A 22,845-nucleotide genomic window follows, 5' to 3' on the forward strand; every position below is an offset into this window, starting at 1 on the left:
ATATATATATATATATTCATACGATTGTTTTCAAAATCTGTTTTAAATTCCCAGAGGTTTTTTTTATAGACAACATGTTTGCAAACAATTTGAATGTTATGACCATCAGAAATATAACATTGTTTTATGGATGCAATTTATGTTCTGGCTTGTTTAGTAATGTGTTGTTTTGTTTCCCATTATTTATAAAAATGAAGGAGTTTAAGAAAACATTCAAAATGCTCAGCATGCACACATAAATGAAATATTTTAATGTCAGATCGTTCATAAAAGTTACATTGTTTACATAGGGTTCATTTGTACTTACGAAAAAGTGTTTTAAATGAAAAGAATTATTTTTCTTATGCTGGCAGTCCTATTAAATAAATTAACATGTGCTTTGGATGTACAGCTTGACAGGAATATAGTTTTTTTAATAATTCATAGGAAATTATGCCTTTTAACAATTGCAAGGTTTTTATTCATAAAGAAATAACAATTGTGATAGCTGAAATTCACCAATGATTTGAATGGTGCACAGGTTAATATTGTGGAGACTAATGTTTAAAAAAGTCTTAAGTGATTTTCTTCATTGCATAGTGGATATGTAAACTTATTAAGAATTAACATGATTCATAGTATGACATATTGATTTTTATTCAAATAATGGATCAAATGTTTTAACAGGAATGCAGGAAGCTAGTAGCCATTGATCAGGAATGTCTTGTTTTAATATTTAAGCAATCAAAATACAATTTAATCAAATTTAAACATTCTAAAGTTTACTTGATGTCAGGAACAATTGAAAATTTGTTGGATCATGCCCTTATGACTGATATGGATTATATTAATTGTTCAGGGGGAGAAAGGAAAAGGAAATCAGAAGGATATCAAGGAAGTAATTTTATGTTGATCAACAGGCTCTTTTTTCCAAAAACTTTTGTGAAAGTGCAGAATGTATCTACTGCATGGATTTTGTAAAAAAAAGATTTTGTAAAAATAATAATAATAATTTCAGCAGTTATATCTGGGTTTACTAAGTTTGCATCAAGTAAAATATTTATTAATGAAACTACTGTACAGGAAACATCAACGCGAAATGCATCATACAGAAAAAGTACACTCTAGGTGACAGATGGAAAAGTGCATGCAGGTTGCTTTAAATTTTAAGTCAGAAACAAATAATACTAATGTTGATCCCTAATATCTTAAATGAGAAACTTCTCTAAATTTACCAAAAATGCAGTCGAACATATATGACTAATACACATTGGCAAGCAGTATGAATGAATTCAGGTTTTAGATCTTATTTTACAGGTATTTTTGCTTGACAAATGTGAGTTTAAATAGATTCATAAAAAAGGAAAAATCTCAAATTGGACTGGGTAGTTCTGCCAGGTTGCTCTGATGTCACACACAGCCTCCAAGTGTTTAATTAGACACCATCAAATCACATATGTCGTGTTAACATTCAGGAAATGACATTGAGTCTGTCTTTAAAGAATTATATTTGGCTCAATAAATTTTAAATGTATGATTTATCATAACCTAATATTGTCTTTGTCTTCACTGCAGTGGATTTCCGATCAAACTTTCCCCTTCTTTTAATACTTTAGGGAATTTTCAAACGTCGGGATGTTTGGCTGTAATGCCCCAAGATTTGTTCTCCCTGAAAGAAATCATAGTGACAATTTATTAAACTACAGAGCAACCTGGCTTTTAGGGGTCTGTACTTTTAGATTGTGTTCAATATACCTAACAACTAAATTGTGATGCATTTCACCATAATTATTTATTATTTTTTCATGCAATTACTACTTCCATTCCTATATTCTCTGGGCTTTGGGTTTTAGATTTATTTGATTGGGGTTGGTATTGGTTTTATTTTTTAATGATTTAAAAAGAAATATGCCAACCTGTTCTTAAAACACAAACAGGTGCAACCCAGTAACTGTTGTTTGTGATTAAGTCTCATTAAATACAATGAAATGGACCGAATCAATATTAATTTAAGTCCCATTCCATTTAATGAGACTTAATTTGGTTTAAATTTTTAAATTGTGCTCTCTATGACTTTGAATGAAATTCCCATTCTAAGCCACCTCAAGCTAATTGAATTTGCATTCAATGGGACTCAAATTAATTACAATTAACTTGTCCAACTTTTCATTGGCATTAAGTAAAACTAGAGCTCATTGGATCAGAGCTATATTGTTAAACACTGCAACCTAATATTGGGTTGTAATATCAATCAGTGGAGCATTATTTTCAATTTTTAAAAATAGAAAGCTTAAATTAACATCAGGTATATTGTTATTAAACAAAAGCTAGAAGTAATCCTATTTTGTAATTGCTGTAAGATTCCCATTAATGTGTTAAGTACTTCACACAAATTCACACATACTGTAAAGCAACACAACACACTGCCACAGTCAGGAAAGACTCCAATTTTTTAAAAAGAAAACTGATGGTAAATAAAACTCCTTTGATTCAAAATGGTTTATTCACACAAATTTAATAGGATATATCACAATTGTTTGGTCCATAAATATTTAGGGGAAATAATTTCTATACAATGCATTTTTCAATAAAACAAAGAAAACATGGACAACTTTGCTAGACCACTTAACTGTACTATAAACACGAAGCTCAATATATAAGATTATTGAATTTATCAACTATATCCGAAAGAGTGCACAACTGCTTTCTATGACATGTTTGTCCCCTCTACCAGGTTACACCATAAAAAGAGTTTCAGAAATAAGAGGTAAAACAGTACAAAACTAGTGAGGTGTCAAAAGGGTTTAAAACAGTTAATTTAACAAACAACACATATATATCCTGATTTTTTTTCCACAAGCTTACTCCCAAGTTATAGCATAAGGCACATTGTAGAACTGAGTTATAAGAAGTCTACTTAATAAAGTAGATCTATAGTACCATATAGTTGTTCTGTCAAAGAACAAAATTTATATGTATCAATTTTTGTACCTGTAAAAGTGTATTAATAAAGATCTCAGCCTTTCCAAGGTTGTTTGGTCTGGTTAGTGGTAAATGCCCATAAGGTAATAGTAACATGAAAAGTCCAAGATTGGCACCTCAATCCTAACTATATCAACTTGGAAGTAAATTCCACTCATGTCAATTGAACATCCTTCCTTCTAAATGTGCTTTAGGTCAGCAGCCTTAAGCCTTCTAGAAGATCATGACCACACTGGCTAAATATATAACAACAAAGACACATTTTCTCCATTACAGTGTTAACATCTCTTCCATTGTTTTTTCTTTAAAAAATAAGCTACTTTTCTGTGCTAATTTTCTAAAAACCCTGAGCAAAAGTTAGAATAATGCACTTTAATATGGGCAGTGAACTGTCAGTATGTATCCACTCATTATTGGAGATCAAGCCCCCCCACTTTTAAATAATCAACTAAAAAAGATTTTAAATAAAATAAGAGAGGTATGATCAAAAGGAAAGGGGAAGAGAATAAAGAGAAGATGCATAAAATATAAAACATTGTGCAAAAGTTATTCTTAACAATCTATCCAAAACATGATTTTGACAGTTTTTGGAAAGTCTCCCCTGTTTAATTAGTGTTTTATCAGAAGAAAGGATACAAATGAACATTCACCACTGCCCAGACCATTCAGACTTTAGCTTAAATTAAAAAAAATGAACCACTTGCAAATGTAAACTAGGAAAGGTGTTTCCAATCAGCAATGCATCCACAAGGCTTCTGAGTTTGGCAGCTTCCGATAATTTCAATTTTCAAAAGGATTTTGTTTTTAATGTAAAGTGTTTTCTCATATTGGAAGAGAAGAGCTTTTGTTTGCCTTTTTAATGAAAAAAAAATGGGGGCAGGAGGAGCGGTCACCATCCAACACGGAATTAAACTTGTATACAGGGTATTCCAAATAATGTCTAATCAAAATTAATTCCATTGGGTCCAATGGAGCTGATTTTCAATCACATTAAAACTACATTTTTTAAACTCCACTGAATTATAATGACCAAATGTGGCTGTGAGTCTGTTCGGGCGTCTACCTCTGTATGTGTTATTTTGTGTATTAATTATAAATTCATACACACAAATTAACCCTAGGTGAAGTTCCATGTAGCTAGCGTAATACAATATATATATTTACTTGGAAATAAGCTCCCAGTGAGTTAAAACAGGCAGACTTACAATATGACAGAAGCACAGTATTATTCACATATTTGCTGAACTTGTCTTTTGAAGTTAATACATTAAAATGGCCAGCATTTACCCAGGTTAGAAAAAAATGCAAGTATGTTCAAAACATCCAAGAATAAATATATTTAAGTAATTGTTCAAACAGTTTAAGAAATTATATTTTGCCTATTTCCATCTTCTTCTGAAAATGGTTGAAAATCTGAACAGTTACTTTAATAATAGAAATGCATGTTTTAAAGACAAAGGTTAGTAATTTTGTAAAGATTATGATTATTTTTCTAGACTTATAGTACTCCACTTTGTCCTACTGAAATGTAAAAGTGTTTAATATTCACATGCTGGATTTATACTTATTAAAGGGGGAAAAACAGTATCCAAGACAGATACTGTAATGGCTGCAATCCCCAAGCCACTAGGCTCAGAGTAAACCCTCTTGTTTAGATATAATTAATATAGAGCAGAAAGTATTACCATTTTAAGAGGGCAAAAATTTTAGCCTCGAACTACTGATAATATCTAGCAAAAATTTGTACTTTGAAATCTTTTTTATTTCCATGGGACATTTAGTAGATATTTAATTCTTCCCTTTAAATCAACAGGATTATTATTTAATCTTGGGTATGTTAGTGTTTTGCTGTCAGTCCCACTGCAAACCAGGTGAAGCTGGAAACTATAGTGTTTGTTCAGTTGAATAGGGATTAGCCCCAAGCAAATGTTTCTAGGATCAATGTGTTTTAGAAAAAAGCTTGTGTAATATACACATAACCAACATTCATACTGTCTGAGGCTGTTCTATTTTCCAGCACAATTTACTAGCCTGCAGGACAGAAAGTTAACGATTGACATTCATAAATGGCCTAAGTTAGCTGAAAAGTTAATGTAGTCTAAATGTTATTCATCATATGTATGTAGACATAGCTGGGTATTACAAATCCTGAAAAATAATGTAGCTAAAATATGGAATAAGTGATAGGGTTCCTATAACACACTAAGCCATACTGTTTAATTTGGACTTAATATGATATGTGAGGTTTGTTGCGATAGATTGTAAATGAAGAGGTTGTCACTTAACTAACTTAAACCAATAAGTTACAATTTATTCACTAAACAATGGTTTAGTATGATACATGAATCCTGTTAATTCCTTGGTCACTCAAGCTCTTATACAGATAGTCCTCGACTTACAACAGTTCGTTTAGTGATCATTCAAAGTTACAATGGCACTGAAAAAAATATGACTTGTCAATTTTTCACAGTTACAATCTTTATAGCATCCCCGTGATCATGTGATCAAAATTCAGATCCTTGGCAGCAGGTTCATATTTATGACTTTTTCTGTGTTCCAGGGATATGTGATCATATTTTGCAACCTCTGACTGGTAGTCAATGGGGAAGCCAGATTCACTTAACCACCGGGTTACTAACTTATCAACTGCAGTGATTCACTTAATAACCGTGGCAAGAGAAGTTATAAAGTGGGACAAAACTCACTTAACAAATGTCTCACTTAACAATGGAAATGTTATGCTCAGTTGTGGTCATAAGTCAAGGACTACCTGTATACAATACATTTTCAGAAATAAATTGCCTTTTGTTTTAAAGGATATTGATGGGCTAGAAATGGCAGAAAATGCAGAAAATAGAATTTCACATTTAGGCTATCAGTTTTTATATACCTGAAGAGGCTTTTAAACATTATAGCATAAAGCATCATATAGAAGCCAGTTAATAAATGAAGAATGCACATGTTTTCTGGGGCTGGAACCTATTATTACCTGGGCATGCTACTCCCTCTCTTGTTTTTCCCCACCCATATTAAGCCTAATAAAAACTGTGCAAACCTCAGTCTCAAAACAAAACTTTTACAACTTTTTTGTATGCATAGAAAATGAAAGAAAGTACAAAATGTAAGTTTCTGAATTGCAAATTGAGGATTAAAAATCTGAAATGCAAATCATTCCTGGGCAGCCTTTCAGTATGAAATACTGGCATTGGTTAAGCATGGTCAAAGCATGTTGGCATCTAAAAATTAATTGTGGAAACAGTCACAGACAGCTGGGCTAGGCAGATCACAAATATCTCTGACATAATTATGTTAATACTCAATCCATATGTGATTTAATTAGGTGACCTGTATATGAGCGAGACTCCTCTATAGGACATGTAGTATGCCTTGTCTCAGGATAAATAAAAACAACTGTCTTAACACACATCTGTAACTGATGTGCAATAACATTATAAGATCTGATCTCAGAGCATGATAGTTTGATTCTTTAGGCTCTTCCTACTCAGTGGTTCCTTCTATATATCCCAATGTGTATATTATTTGAAATTTGTGTTCTTTACAACTTTTTTCTTCAGGCTATGCTGGTTCCTTGTAAGTGGCAGGTCAGTCATATAATTTGATGCCAAAAGCAACTACCACTAGCTTGGCATGCCAACCCAAGTCACATCATGACACGGTAGAATGCAAATTGAGAAGGTTTTGGACATGGCAAACATATCAAAGACAGCTTCCAAATTGCAGGGAACCACCATAGAATAAAGAAAGCAAATCACACAGATCACCTGACTTAAAACAAATATCCTTATTGATCCAAATTTGACAACTGGCCAATACCTGCTTTTAAAGTTGTACGTCTAGCTTGATTTAGAAGTATAGCCCACTGAACTTAAGGGTCGAGTAACGTGATATGGAAAAGGAACTCAGTTATCTCAAGTGGCATATTTTATGGTGTTAAATATTTTTAGATTTTCTGCATCAGATACCAAAAGGGCTTGGTCTGCCTTGCACAGCAGGATTTCCTGATAACTGTATGTTTTTTATGATTCAGATGCCAATCATTTGAAGAAAACAAACACTAATCTATTTATTTTGAAATACAATTTTCTGATTAATATATCAACCATTTTGCCCCCAGTAAATTCTGGAAATAAGGAACATACAATTTTAAGAGGCACTTAAACCTTCCCTTTAATTAGGCAATGATTAAAAGAAAATCCAACAACAATTTATAGACAAGTTCATGTTGCATTATAATAGACTTCTATTACTGCAAACTCATTTGCCAAGTGGTTGTGGGTGCTACACACCAAGTTGGTTTTCCCAAATATATTGTGGTGTTGTTTATTTTTTTTAAAAATGTTGCAAATAATATTAATAGTAATTATAATCATATAATGGAGAAAGAAGAGGAAGAAGCAGAAGTAACGAATAAGAAGAATTTTGAAATCAAATGTTAGAAAATATTTGTTAAGGTAGTTTGTGAGGGGCTCGTGGAATCGTGGCTGTCCATGTTAGAGGTCACTGATGATACTACAGTGATAGTGGGATTGGTCAGGTCTGTTAAAGTGGTTGCAGTGCCGGGTGGAGTGAGAGCGCCGCTGTCTGCTGAGGGCGGTGCCGGAAGTGATGTGCCATCAGCTTTATCAACACCCCCATTCTCCTGTCGCAAAAGATTCCTTCTGAATTTGGCTCTTGCGTTTTGGAACCAAACCTGCAAACCAATCCCAATTGATTTCTTTACCAACGTTATCTTTTGTTTTTAACTGTCTTTTTCCCCCTGTCTTTTTCACTTCTTCCTATATCTGTTTGCATTTTTAAGGATGGTGGGCTTCTTGTTTTACCTTTCTTCTCCTTCCCCCACATGCACTGATCACACTTGCTACTATATTATCTGGGGACTCTTTCAATGATAATTCACTAAGACTATCAAATAATCCTTTTAATGGGCACTTATGGTTGTTTTTGTTTTTCACTTGTGCCGTAACATCTCAGTGTAATAAATATTCCACTAAAAACTCCTATGATCATTTAAAAACATGGAAAGTATTATTAAAGAATTCATGCACCACTTTTCTTATGTGGTTTCTGTGTGTCCTATATCAAAGCTGAACTAGTTATGTTGAGATCACTAATCTCTGATATACAGAGTGGCACTTAAATTCCTTCCACTCATTTTTCTTGGCTTCAATGGAATTGGCCCACAAGTAATGATCTAAACCATTTAAAGGTATTGTATATTATGGCCAGAACCCTGTATCTGTTAAAAATATTGTAACTTCTTCCAGAATTATTGGGTTTTATATTTCAACTATGTTAGGAAACATTCAGATCTGAGAGCATCACATCTTACAGAGCAATCCAAAAATAACAAATTAAAGCACTTTACATACAACACAAATCCCATGTGATGTATTAATTGCTGCACTGCACTGCTTCAGAATTCAGTAGTGGGAATTAAGTCTATGAATGTTCTCTATGCAGTCCTCCAGAAAATCTTCAATGTATAGTGTTAAATCAGCTTGCTAGTGACACTATTAGGCCAAAATGTTTTCTTTTGTATCATCTTAGTGTTCTAATATGATGCAGTATAGCAACAAATACTCCCATAGGATTGTTGACTGTATATAATAAAACTCAGTTCAGGTTGACACAGAGGACTCATGAGGTTACTTCTGGCTAATAAAAATGGAGAAATGCAGTAAAATAGATTATTTGCCTTACATTCAATATCCAATTACTGTTTTAATTACAAAGGATACCAGTGTATTTTACATATTTCCCATCCCAATCAAAGCAAACAAAATTGATTCTCCTTCAGTCCTGAGAGCAGTAGCTCTGGAGGGAAGCATAATTGCCCACTTAAATATACCTTCAGTACCCTTAGAGGATAAGATCTGAATATGGAAATGAATACCTATTTATCTATTGGAGGAGTCAGCTAATTTAAGATAGCAGAAGGAAAATGTATGGGATCTGCAATTTTTAAATAGAGGGAAAGGAATGGAAGGAAGACATTTATAGCAGAGGCTTCTTACCTGCAGAACTCTCTTAGTTAGTCCAGTCTTCTGGGCTAATTGCTTGAGGTCCTTAGCATCTGGATTATGATTAATAGCAAAGTAGGACTTCATGGTACGGAGCTGGTGATGTTTAAAAGAAGTACGCATGCGCTTAGTCTTCTGAGATGGGGGATAAGGCTGCTGGTCTCTGTCCAGATGGTCTGCCTCATTTTCATTACAACCTGTTTGGGAAAACAACAAACAACAAAAAAAGAATTGGAAAGCTGAAAATAAGCAATGTGTACACGGACAAAAAACTCCTAAGATATAATATTAACATATTTCCTTCCATTGCAAGATTACAACATTATTATCACATAATGGGTAATGTACTATATGCATAATATGAAGAAAATGAGTCCTAGACATATTCCAGACAACTGGAAGGACTGGATGTTTGTTCCCTGCTACCTATTTATTTCTAAAAATGTGAAAGTAGAATATAATCTATAAGATATCCTAATATAAAATAATAAAATATAATTTAAAAAACAAAAATGAACATAACAGAGTAAGAGAATAGTATGTGTTTTTTTAATATAATAGTAACCCTGAATCACTTGCTGTGACCCAAATGCAAGAATAAAAAGCAGACCTTTACATGTGTCACAGAAATAGTCTGAACAAGGGGCACAACATGAGAAGAACCACACTTTATTTTGATGCATGCTTTACCCCAAACACGGGAAAGTAAAAATTTTATAAAAATTTAGAGTTATAACAAGGTGGAAAATCCTAAGGATCTGATTTACTGGCCAATTTGGGGAAAGTAGGCAGGTCCTGATCAGTGTATCTGGAATGAGGACTAGTAGGCAGCAGAGTTTGGGAAGCCCTTTGTGAAGGAGATGGAATGTTGAGATCATCAACTGATAGAGGACGTAATGTTGGGGGTTCTCTAAGTTGCAATTTCCTCATATGGGCTTTCCCTTTGAACTGTGAAGAAAAGGGTGAAATCTTCATTTTGTTAGATTTTTTTTTTCTCCATTAAACATGGCATGGCACCGTACAGCAAACAAAACTGATTCCTTCCTAGATTCTCAAAAAAAGGGTTTTCAGAGGTGAGGTGCCATGACAGAGAAGGTCCTCCCCAAATCCCCATGTAAAGCTCTTATGACAAAACATGGGTAGGCAAATACACACTAAGAGAGGCACTCCAATGCCCAAGTATCAGGGCTTCATACTTTGAATGTCATTATTAAACTACATTTTAGAAGCCCAGGCAGCTCCCTTAGCAGTCTGGCCACTCTACTCAGTATTACCTGAAGCTTTCAAATAGTTCAAGGGCAAACTTACACTGCAGTCACCTAACCAGAAAATTACCAGAAAATGAATTGCAGACAGTCCTTATTCAGCAACTAACTACTCATTCAGCAACCATTCAAAATTATGACAGTGCTGAACAAAGGGCTTTATGACTATTCCTTGTGGCTGTTACAGTGTCCCCACTGTCACGTGGTCATGATTTGGGTGTTTGACTACTAGCTTGCAATGACAATCGTCACAGCATCCTGTGGTCATGTGATCACTATTTGTATCCCTCTCTACCAGCTTCTAACAAACAAAGCCAATGGGGAAACCAGCAGGAGGTCACAAATAGCAATCACATGGCCACAGGTATTGCAACTGCATGGATTTGCCTAACAGAACTGTAGTAAGTTGGCATAGCCACATGACACTGTGCTTTACAACTGCATCATTTAGTAATAAAATTGCCAGTCCCAATGACTGTCCTTAAGCAAGGATTACCAATAGAAGTACAAGGTTATCCCTACTAAAGAAAAGGTTAGCTAATTGTTCAGTTGCAACTGGCCAAATATATTATGATCCATTAAGGCCACTTAGATCTTTGAGTGATAGAAACAAATCTAGAGGAATATAAATACTATTTATGCTTCTGCTCCTCCAGGAAGAACAGAAGTCTATCCAAAAATGATACTTACCCAATTCCGGACACATGAGCCATCAATCCATAGCATCTCTTTCTGAATTGAATTAATACAAGAGAAGGCATCTAGCACCCTCCAGATCTTCTGGACTAAAATTCCATCGACCTCTTACTGTTGGCCATCAGAAAAAAAAGTAATGTATACTTTTTCCTGATGCATTTATTTAGCATAGAATATTTTTTGAGATGCAGAAGCATTAAAGTTGGTATGGATAAATATTTTTCACCAGCACAATGCTGAATTAGAAAAGGTATGGTGTGGAAATCTACTGCTTCATTCAGCATTAGTTCTAAATGATAAACCAAATAACGGGATGAGTAAAAATCAGTAAAAATGCAAAAGCAGCCACATGGCTGTTTCCTTAAAACATACATTAATGCACCATCTGCTAAGGGTGCCTGCCAACTTTTAGTCCTTTTACTTTATTTTTAAGACAGGTTTCTCTATGACAATAAGGAGGCCTTTCAAATTTTCTTTATTGTCCTTCTGACACTTTGCTCAGCCAACTCTGAGGAGATTATTAAAGCTACTGCCTATTAGCTGCTTCCTTTATCCAAATAGACATGGATGCTGTGCAGCAGAGAAAAGCTTGCAAGAAAAGAAATCAACTTCTATTTTTTTCTTCATCATCACTTTTCTTCTGTAATTGTCATCAATCTAATTTCTCCATAGAAAGAATACTAGCTCTACAATTGTGTATTACTGGATTGTGCTAACACTTTCTTTTCACCTACACACATGAAGAAAAATCAAATCTGGAGCAGCCCATGCCCATCCTGAATAAAGCAATAAAAAGCATGTTCTTATTAGATATTTAGACTACATCTTTAATCCGTTTGGACCAAAGGCACAATGGTATGGTATCATCTTAGTTTGCTTCCAAAAAGCAAGGAGGAAGATGCACTTCAGAGAGTTCCATCGAGTGGGAATTGCATGTGTTTTGTTCCATGCTGCCTCTACCACACAAGGAGATGGGGTATTCAACAGAGCTCTTCTCAACAACCAGACTTGGCATAAAGATTTGATTTGGGCAAGGAGCCTGATATGTGTCAGAGCTTCTCTCAACAGGGCTCTAGAGGTTATGACTAGCACTTTGAATTGAGTATGGAAACTACAAGTAACCAGTGCAGTGATTTCAAATTAGGTGTAACTTCACAGTGGCTGTCCCATCAGTAGTCTAACTACAGCATTTTGTTCTAACTATAGCTTCTGGGTCGTCTCCAAAAGCAACCCACAGAGACCACATTCCTGTAATTCAGCCTCTAGGCAGACATAAATTAACATTGCCAGAACATCCTGAATCATAATTATCTGGACCATAACCAACAGTTATGGACCATAACTAGCATACCAGATGAACCTGGATGAAATCCCCCTAGTTACAACTTCTATTTGCTGCTTGAACAATAGCCACAAGTCCAGGAAGACCTTTGCACCACAGACCTCCTTTAGGAAAAGCATGACCTGATCCAGGATTATCACCAGTCCCCAGGTGTTTATAATGAACAGCAGCTCCATGGTGGAGAGAGCACTAGGATTTTGTTTTCTCATGTAGAAGGTGTGCTTTTTGCCTTCTGACTCAAGCCTGAGCCTTGGTACTAAAGTGATAAATTCTAACTGTTAGACTATTAAGAACAAGCAAATTAAGAGGTAATATATGATGAAAACACATTTTTATATATGTAGTTCCTGCTGGAAAAAAGGACGGAACAATGTATGAATCCAATAATTACGTTAGGAGCCACTTTAGCAGCAAGTGGTGGTTTCTTTTTATTTCATGCTTCAGTAAGTATGGACGTTATAGCTCTGTGTAAACTCACTTTTATATAGATTTATGTTCTACTTTAGCTGTACCATCACCATGAATCCTCAGCAGGATTAGATCATTGAGAAAAGTGTAAATTGTAGACCATTGACTCTTGGCTTTTTAGCTGTCACTAACATTGCAGCTGTAGTTGCGCAGATAAAAATGAGCCAGTTACCTAAAAAAATAAGAAGCTTTCTAAAACCCTGATTCTATGAAAAGAATCTCTGTGGAGATCAATAGGACTCAGAACTATCAATGCATTCCATACCAGAATACAAGTAAATTTCTTTTAATTATTAAGCATGCAATTTGTATCACTTTTCAGGAATGATTTAACAAAACTACCATCATGCAGGAACAGAATAAACTTCCCAATAGGTGGCTGGAATTCTTTCACAAAGTATAGCTATTCCCATTGATGGAAAATATAGATATTATACACATTACATCGATCCATGGAGACAGATTGGTGTGTGTGTGAGAGGGGAGGGGGGATGGAGGGAGAAGACAATGCATTTTATGACTGCATTTGCCTTCTATTAAAAGAAAATAACAGAACTGAAATACTGTTTTCTCAACTACATTGTAAAAGAATATCCAGCAAATGCTGGTTTAATGGATTTATAAATTTATTTCACCACTCCCACCTAACAAGTATTTTCGGTAAATATAATAAAAATAATTTGGAAAAATACTAGGGAGCCAGAGATAACAAATGTTTTTGTGTAAGTCTTTTTTCAGCAGGAGAAAGAGATAATTAAAGTCACATGAGAATTATTTTTAAAAGAAGATAATTCTATTAAGTGGGGGAGGGTTTTTTAGTATTTGACACATTTTCTCATCTGAAGGCCAAAAGCATGGTCCTCAAAAAGAAAACTAAATATAAAAATAGTTATACCCACCAAATATATTTGGATTACAACTCTATAGCTCCTAGTATTTCTAGCAGTTCATTAATTTCATGCTTACTGGGAACTACTGACATTGTAATACCATTACATTTAAGAAAGTGCAAGATGAAAAAAGTTGTTTTAGTTCATTAATTTTTGGAAGATGCCTATGGTTAGGCATCAATTGGTTCTGAACCTGAATCAAATGTGGTTCTTCTATACTTTGTACAGAACATCTGTTCTCAGGTAGCATTTGTAGTCTTTAAATCATTCTTGACTTCTGCCAAGTATATGGAGAAATTCATGCAGCATTCTTGGAAATCTTACCATTGCATTTTTCCCAAGGCTAGGAAGAGGTTACTAGCCTAAAGACATTTCCATGGTTAAGGCTGGACCAGAACCCAGATTTCCCAACTCCCAGTTCAGTACCTTAACTTACACCAAACTGCTCAAGTTCTCTTTTACAGAATGTGCATTGTGTTGTGACATGATGCTCCTGATTACATGAGGAAGAATTACCAGTGAAGGTCAAACAAAAATATGTACAGGTAGTCGTCAACTTAAGACCACAATTGAGACCAACATTTATGTTTTTCTGTGACATTAAGTGAGTTTGGCCCCGTTTATGACCTTTCTTGCCACAGTTGTTACATGAATCACCGCAGTTGGTAAATTAACCGTAGTTACATGGTTGTTAAGTAATCTGGCATCCCCACTGACTTGGCTTGTCAGAAGTTTGCAAAAGGTGATCAGATAACCTTGGGACACAGCAACAGTCATAAGTATGAGTCAACTGCCAAGCATCTGAATTTTGATCACATGATCATGGGGATTCTTTAAAGGTCGTAAGTGTGAAAAATAGTCTAACAGTCATTTTCAGTACCATTGTAACTTTGAATGGTCATTAAATGAACGGTTGTAAGTCAAAGACTACCTGTAGCAACTTCTTCATTTAGTGATTCCAAACCGATAATTTATATAGTATCCTACTGATATATTATTAATTTGTGCATCACTTTTACTGCTGCTGTTGAACAGTTCTAAATTTTGATATTCCTCAATTACCTTCTATTTGGGAGGTGGAGATGTTTTTGAAAACTGGTTTATAGATTAAAACATCTCTTCAGAGAAGGGCAATTATAAAGCCATAAGTATCAGAACAGGCCAAAGAATATTGACATATAGAAAATAAAATGGGGAAAATAAGTGGAAGGGAAAATGGAATAGTATATCAAAGGGGACTGTTCAACTGTCTAGCTGACTTGTACCCTGATCAGATGCATTTCATACCATAATAATCTGATGGCAGTTTACTGGCAAATACATTGATGCCAGTGGTGCTCTTGTTTTGTTTTTAAACGGTAGCACAATCCACTGCAAAGGCTAAGGGAAGAAAACAGTACAGGTTCATTTTTAAGGTACAGTCAGGAGAACACAAATAATTTTATTTCTCCAGAGAAGGAACATCAGTGTTATAGTAGTTTGCAAAGAGGAAGGAATGGACAGGTCATATTTTTATAACAGCGATGGCTTGCCAAACTGCTAGTTAAAAGTGAGATTGCCTTTTTCCTCTCAAGAGGATCTGTAATACCAATACCACTCATATCAAGAGAATGAGAAATAGCTGGTTACATTTCCATTAGTAGCAGGTGAACAAAGAAAAAAATGAAGCCTTTGCTCTTATTCTAAATCACTTCCATTATATAGGTGATCCTCATTTAGCAACCACAATTGGGACCGGCTACTCGGTCTTTAAGTGAAACGGTCACTTTACTAAGTGAAACCGTGACTGTACATATAATCTTACTTCAGCTTTTCTTTGCTTTACAGATTTGCAAAGGTCATAAATGCAAGGATTGGTCACAAAATTATCTTTTCATCACTATCATAACAGTGAAAGGTTGTTGTATGAGGCAATCACTAAACAAGGACGGCCTGTGCTCCAAAGCCACTTAGAGAAATTCTAACAGAACAAGAACACTAGATATTTTCAGTCATTAGATATCAGCCTGAACACAATAACAAGATGGCATATTCTGCCCTATTTTAACCGTGGCAACGGAACACCATTCTTCACTCTATCTAAGGATGGCAGGCTAGTTTAAGGTCTATGGCAGATGATACAGCTCGTGACCTTGGATCCTGGCATCACGCATCTGCTTTCTGAGATGGTTCAGTCTACCAAATTATGAGATTGGCCTTGAACAACTTCCCTCAGTAATGCACTATTGTAATTGTTTCAGTGCAATGGGGGGGAAATTATTTGATACAAGAATTAGAATTTCAAAATGGAAGAAAGTTTGGATATCCTTCAATTTTCCAAATGGTTGAGAAATCAACTGCATATTTCATCGTTAATCCTGGAGTTACCTCTCTTCTTTTTATGTGGGAGCTCTTGTGCCTTGAACATTCACATCAGCTAAATGTACAGAATAAAAGAAAGAAAGAAATTGCAGATACTTTTAACTTTTACCACCTTAGAAAGCCAAATATTCTCTGGATTTGCCTAAACTCAGTCCAACAATGTTCAGTACTGGTGTGCAAATGCCATGTCTCACAAATAGGAGTGCTGTCCACCCAGTATATATATGGGAACCCACCAGAAACTCCCAATCATCTACCTGCCTGAGCAAAATACCTCACATCTCTCTAGAGAATAGATAAGCCCCATTTGGCCATCTATAAAACATAACAATAACAGCTTAACTCATATAATTCCTGTTCAATGACCCAGGACTGTGCTTTGCTTACTTGAAATCCTCAAACAGCTGACAGTCCATTGATCACGAACAATTTCACAGAACTTGTCAGAGCTTACAGAATCAGAGATGACCTCAGTGCTCCCTAAAGGCAACCAAAAGAAAGATAATTTCTGTATAAGCTTTTAAAGGAAGTATTTTTCACAATGCATTGCCATATTTTTCTATCTTGCTTATTTAATCATTGATTTGATTTTTACCACCATTTCTGATAAAAATGGTGACTATTCAAATTTTTAAAATGAAATGTTTACAATATGTTGACAAATTTGCCTATTAACAGCTCAGACTACAAGCTCTTGGCCCATTGACCTTCATGAAGTCTGTCCTTAGCAAAATATTTTTGTTCTCCATTTTATCCTGAAAATATCTCAGATAGCTTGGAACCAAGTGCCCACAATCTTTAATATCTGCTATCCCGGATGGTTAGAATCCTCTTTCTCCAAATTATTTTACAGCATTTCTGCATTATGTATACTTTTAATAATGTCATTTTCTTCTCAGTTTTAAGTTACTGAGTTATTTATGTATAGTTCAAAATAGACTTCTAAAGTAATTCTAATGTAACAAATTCACAGGAAAAGAACTGGCATGGACTTAGGAGCAATCCTTACATATATTTGTCTTTGTGATGTTTCTCAGCCCTTGGCAATTACTTGTCAGTAATAATTTGAAAGTAAATACAACATATAGTGCACAATAGGGCTGTGTATGCTTCAAAAATGATTCAGAAAAAGCACTTCGGCCCTCACATGAGCACAGCACTTCTCCTCTATTCACTAAAGCAGCCTGTCACTTTTTGGGTTTTCATACAAACCTGAAATAAAGGAGCTGCTTTTACAAACACCAGAAAGGAGCGGAATACACTCATGTGTATTCTGAAGAGCTTCTTCTGAATCATTTCTGAAGTGTGCGGAGTCATAGTATAGAGAATAGCTGCTACAGGGTTACATGTAAATATATTACTCCATCCTCTATGACACTCCTTACTCTATCAAACATTAATACTGGCCATAAAAATGAAAAAAGGAACCTCTGTGGCACAGTGGTTAGAGTGCAGTACTGCAAGCTGTTTCTGCAGCCAGCTGCCTAGAGTTTGGCAGTTCAAATCCCACCAGGCTCAAGGTTGACTCAGCCTTCCATCCTTCTGAGGTGGATAAAATGAGGACCCAAATTGTTTGGGGAAATATGCTGACGCTGTAAACCACTTAGAGAGGGCTGTAAAGCACTATAAAGTGGTATATAAGTCTAAGTGCTATTACAAGAATATTCAACTATGTTCAAGTATTTATATTCAAATATGTATATTCATTTATGACACTTCCATACTATCACTGTTTTTAGGGAGCATGCATAAGCGCACCAACGTACCTACCGTCCCTGTCCTATTGTTTCTTTTATTTTTCTTATATGTATCCATGAATTCATAACTATGTTTTTACTTATACCTATTATCTTGTAAGCAATTGACAAACCAGATAAAATAAAAATAAAAAACTCTGTGATTACAGAAGTGGACAACAATCCAAGGATAGTTATAACTAAAAACATTGATGTTGTATGCAGACTGAATTTTCTTCAAGCTTTTGTATATTTCCACCTGCAACTAGATTACCAGTAGATCAGAAAAAGCTGGCATTTTACTAGAGAAAGCCACACAAAATCACTTGTTTAATCACTTTTTTCATTTTTCAGCTCTTACTCTAAAACATAATATGCTATAACCTGCTGCTGCAATCCTATTATATTCACTAGAAAAATCAATGAAAGTTTCTCTTGGGGAAGGTGTTTGAATTCAGAATGTTCTGACTCTATATAGTCCTGCCATCTCTTTCATTCTACCTGCTTTCTTCACTGAATTCACATATGATATCCCTTTATTTAATCCTGGATATTTTCCATCATTGCACAAAGAGACGTCTCTTTTAAAAAATCTCACGATTACTAGATTTTTGTGCTGAACATTTGCTCTGCCCACTATCATTAATGCAAACCTTTTTTTTTAGTACTAACTAACTAACTAATTGGACTGAAATCTAAGAAAACACATGGTTTATATTTATCCAGAACTAGGTCGTGCAAATCCTTTCATATTTCCTTAGTTACAAGTTGATAATCAAATAGAGCAGATAATTATTTTTTCCATCACTAGAAGATATGTTGATTTTAAAAAATGAATCAGAACAAACTAGACTTGTATTAATCATTTTCCACCTACACAACAAAATATACTTGGGATTAAGTTCCACATGATGTGCCTACAACAAAATGAACAATGCTGAATGCTCTTCTTCGGGGTACCAGATTTCAACACCCAGTTATTCCTCTTTTTTGCTATATTATTTTGCCTCCTTCCTAACAGTTAACAGGGCTAATCATGCTGTTTTGGGGCATTCACCCTCATTAATTCTTTTCTGTAATGCATATGAGTTCATTCATTTACTGAGAATATAATCCAAATTCTCTTAGTTTCAGAAAGAGAACGTAGCCTTAATTCCTTTTTGTTTCAGTTTTGAGATTAATTAGAGTACAACTTTTCCATACTGGTAATCCTTGTGTGGACTCCATGTTTTACTTAATTTCTACCATTAGATGAAAACATAGTCAGACACAGAAGACCTTCTATCAGTTATCAACATTGCTGCTCACATTTTGCTTGTTGCCATGTCCATTACATAAAACAGTTCCTTTAGAGATGGTTTATAATAATCTAGGATTGTTTTTCCACCCCACCCCAGTTGTTCTTGTTCCTTTAAGAAAAAACAAAAATACAATTTTATGTACCAAGAATGAGGAACACTTTTTTCATCCCTTCGGCCATATGGGTCTTAAGCAAGCAAGCCAAAGGCTACAGTTTAAAGCAGACACCTATTGTTGGCATGCAGCCACCCAAGTTGTTGTCTGGTCTTCTATTATCGCCACACAAATGAACATTGAAAGCATTTGTTTTTCTTTGATGGAGTTGCAATAGAGCATGGAGAACTGCTGCTTCCAAAACTGCTGGCTTTTTTGCAAAACCGTACTTTCCAAGTGATATCCCCAGGAACGTCTTTCAAAATGGAAAGGGAAGTAGGATCTTTAGGAATCATATCTTCAGTCAGTACCTTGAGTCAGCATTTATCAACTTATTATTTATTACATTTTATGCTGTCCATCTCCCATATAAGGTGACTCTAGGCAGCTTACACCTTATAAAACTATCAATGGAACTGCTTCTTTGCCCCTTGCTTTTTGTAGTAGGAAATTTATGAACTTTTCATGAACTACTGCTAACAGGCAGTGAGTTCCTAAACTTACTCATTTGGAAGAAAGTCAAAATCAATACCGTGAGGTCTGTTTCTGAGTAGAGATAGATAGGACAGAGCAATTAGAGGGTTTATTCATAGGCATGACACTTTCATTTATGAAAGCACCCATGATTTTCTTTCATAGATAATAGCCACCCAGAGTCTTGTGAATGAATTAGGTAGTAATGTGTATAAATATAGTATAAATATATGCCTGTTAAAGAAAAGCAAAATGAAAGAAAATCATTGGTGAAATCCAAATGAATATTAAAGCTACTGTAATGTGGGTTTATGCACATATTAGTAAAAGCAAAGTAAATTTCTGTGAGAAGTCAGCAGGTTTGCCAGTGTTTGAATTAGACTACCCTATCACTTAGATGTTCCTTCATAAAGATATTTTATCTATAGCAGCTACCTGGCAATATTTATCTCCATATCATGAAAAGCTTCTGTTTCCTGCAGACCACATTTCTGATAAAAGCAAAATCTAGGCAAAGCATTTGGTAGACATAGCATTGCATGTGAAAATACCCCCCAAAAGCCAGAAAAGATATAAAAAGCACCTTCATAAAACCTGGCAAGACAAATTATCTATTCATAAAAAAACCTGATTAATTGGTATCTATGACTGGTAGTTTAACATAATGTATTGGGCATGTTATCAGAAGCAACATATATTTTTCCCAAGCTCAGGATAATGTACTCCATCACAAAGAAGCCAAATACCCATTTGCCTCTGATTTTTAACTGATAGCTCATAATTAACTGATTTTTAATGAGAGTCATACACAAACATAATTGTATATTTTATATATCCTAGCACTGTTGCATTATTCTGTCCACCCCTTGAGTTTTCCGTTGGCAGACCTTCCATTGGCAGGCCAGTTCCTCATCAGATCTTTATAAACATGCATATTGAAACTAGATCTAAACCAAGGTTCAATTGGCTGGAAAAGGAAGAATGCCTTACATCCAACAAAGGATAAGGATCTTAAATGGGAGTTAGAAAAATTGCTTTGCCTTACTATTGCAACATAGTGAAACAGGACACATATGCTAAATCTTTCTAATCTAGACTTTAGATTGTCAGGATTCACATCCAATAAGCAGCCTTCCCAGCCAATACAGCAATAGATTTCCCAAAGTACAATTTACCACCATCTTCACTCAGTATTGTCAACAATGGATAGAAGTTACATATTAATCTCAAAGATTACGGAAGTGGGAAAAAATAAATTTCAATTTACTTCTGTTTTAATTTAAATAGAAGAAAACTTGGCAAGTGAAAAATAATCCTACTAAAATATGTCAAATATATTTTTCTCTCAATTTAACACAATAGCCAGGAACATGTCCAAATTAAACGGTACACAAAAACTCTCCTCCCCCACTCCAAGAGCAGGCCTTCTCCATTCAAAAGCCACCAGAGGTCACTGCTACATTTGTTTGGCAGTTCAAAGACATTGAGAGCTAACATTTTATGATTTCTTTTTTTTTTTTTTAACCAGTGGATAATGTGAAGCCTCTTTTTTAGCTGCAGAACTCAAATGGAAGTGGAGCAAAGAGGGGGGCAGTCAAGTGCCACATAAATTCTATTCAGCCAGCTTATAAGGAAAAAAGAAAAAAATACAATCCATTTTCATTCTCAGTTGCAATCTCTGTTCTACTGTGTACCTGATTTTCTATCCTTCCTTAAACACTCTAAGTCATCATTCCCAAAACTTTGTCTTTCTTGCACAAAACATTTATCATGGGGGGGAAAAGGATGTTTTAAACTACTTTGCCAAATGAAAGGATTATGTAAGTTAGAACTGAATTAATTGCTGCATTTCTGAAACTCCACATGTGTTCTACTGAGAAAGGAATGGATTGACTTATCCCCAAAGATCTGCAGAATATGGACATCTTCAAAACTATTAAAGTAATTTAACTATTAAAGTTAATGCATTAATAATAGTTATACATACTTGCATGTGGTCTTTTTGGACTTTCAGTTATTAAACTAGTGACTTGGAATTGGGGGGGAAGGAATATGGAATTGTAGGCAAGAAGAATTAAGTTATAATCGGACCATGTGAAATACTAAAATTCTCTGGAAACTCTGACAAGTTTCTTTCAGAGTAAAATCAGATTGCATAGCCTGAAAGGTTATATTTCTCTATGATTGTCAGATTTAATTTGTGTTATCGCTAATTAAAACTATTTTTTAATTTGTTTACCATACAGAGTAATGGTCATTTCTCCCTTGAGCCAAGCTTACCATAATTCTTGGTTATTTCATGGACTTAACCATATGGTTTTCTTGATTATAGAAGTGATTTGCTAAGCTTCCCCAACCCACCCAATTTTCCATACTGTCTACACTACAAATGCAGAGGAAAAATCAAATAAAAGCCAGCTTCAAATCAGAGATATATCCTAGTCAAGGTAAGTGTGGATGCAACTACTGGGATATATGTGAGTAAACATGCTATCACAAGCATTATATTCAGGCATGCCCCCCAATCTAAGATATAGCAATCTTTTTTCCATCTGGAAATTTTTTATCTAATTTTCTTTGTGGAAGGCAGAACTTCATCTGGGGTGAAAACTCCAGTTCTCTGAAATATGTAATTATGGTGACATGAGAAGGGAACTATGTCTAATCTATAGCCCAGAAATAAGCTCTACTTTATTCAAGCATCAATAGAATTCCAGATTAAAGTTTTTGCTTATCAGAAACATTACAAAAAATGTTTCATGTATTTGGGGATGAGGGGAAATAAAGAGGCAGTCTTCCTTCAACATCAAATCTTGATGAGCACCTCTTGGAAATCTGGATGACAGAAAGCAAATTACCTAGATATATTATGATAGATAGATAGATAGATAGATAGATAGATAGATAGATAGATAGATAGATAAAAAGATGGTAGTCTCTATTTTTTACCTTTCCCATAAATGTGTAACATTACAGTACCATTGGATGAATATGAATTAAAAAATTATTTTCCTTAACATTGAGAATTCCAATAATAAAGAGAGGAAAATAACATTATGTCTTTGGGTACAGAATAGAAAAAAGCCATATGTTGATAATCTGATTGGCCTGATCATTTCTTTGTGATGATTAAAAAATCTGCCTACTTCTACCTCAAAT

The 22,845-nt window shown here is 34.8% G+C and overlaps 1 protein-coding gene across 4 annotated transcripts in view; it reads right to left on the bottom strand.

Moving 5' to 3' along the window:
• Positions 1–242: 242 nt before the first annotated feature.
• LHX9 (LIM homeobox 9) overlaps positions 243–22,845 on the bottom strand; it is a 45,165-nt gene continuing 22,562 nt past the window's right edge. For 3 of the 4 annotated variants that reach the window (XM_087960784.1, XM_087960785.1, XM_026671708.2), the window contains 2 exons: positions 8,997–9,199; positions 1,655–7,672 (listed from right to left, as the gene is read on the bottom strand). In XM_087960784.1, the coding sequence (XP_087816910.1) occupies positions 7,415–7,672; positions 8,997–9,199 (461 nt within the window). In that variant the 3' untranslated portion in view covers positions 1,655–7,414. The other variant, XM_087960787.1, reaches the window with a different exon arrangement.

Source organism: Notechis scutatus, chromosome 3 (genome assembly GCF_049901735.1).
Source record: "Notechis scutatus isolate UNSWTSFEM ecotype Mainland chromosome 3, rNotScu1.2, whole genome shotgun sequence".
Taxonomy (NCBI): Eukaryota; Metazoa; Chordata; class Lepidosauria; order Squamata; family Elapidae; genus Notechis; species Notechis scutatus.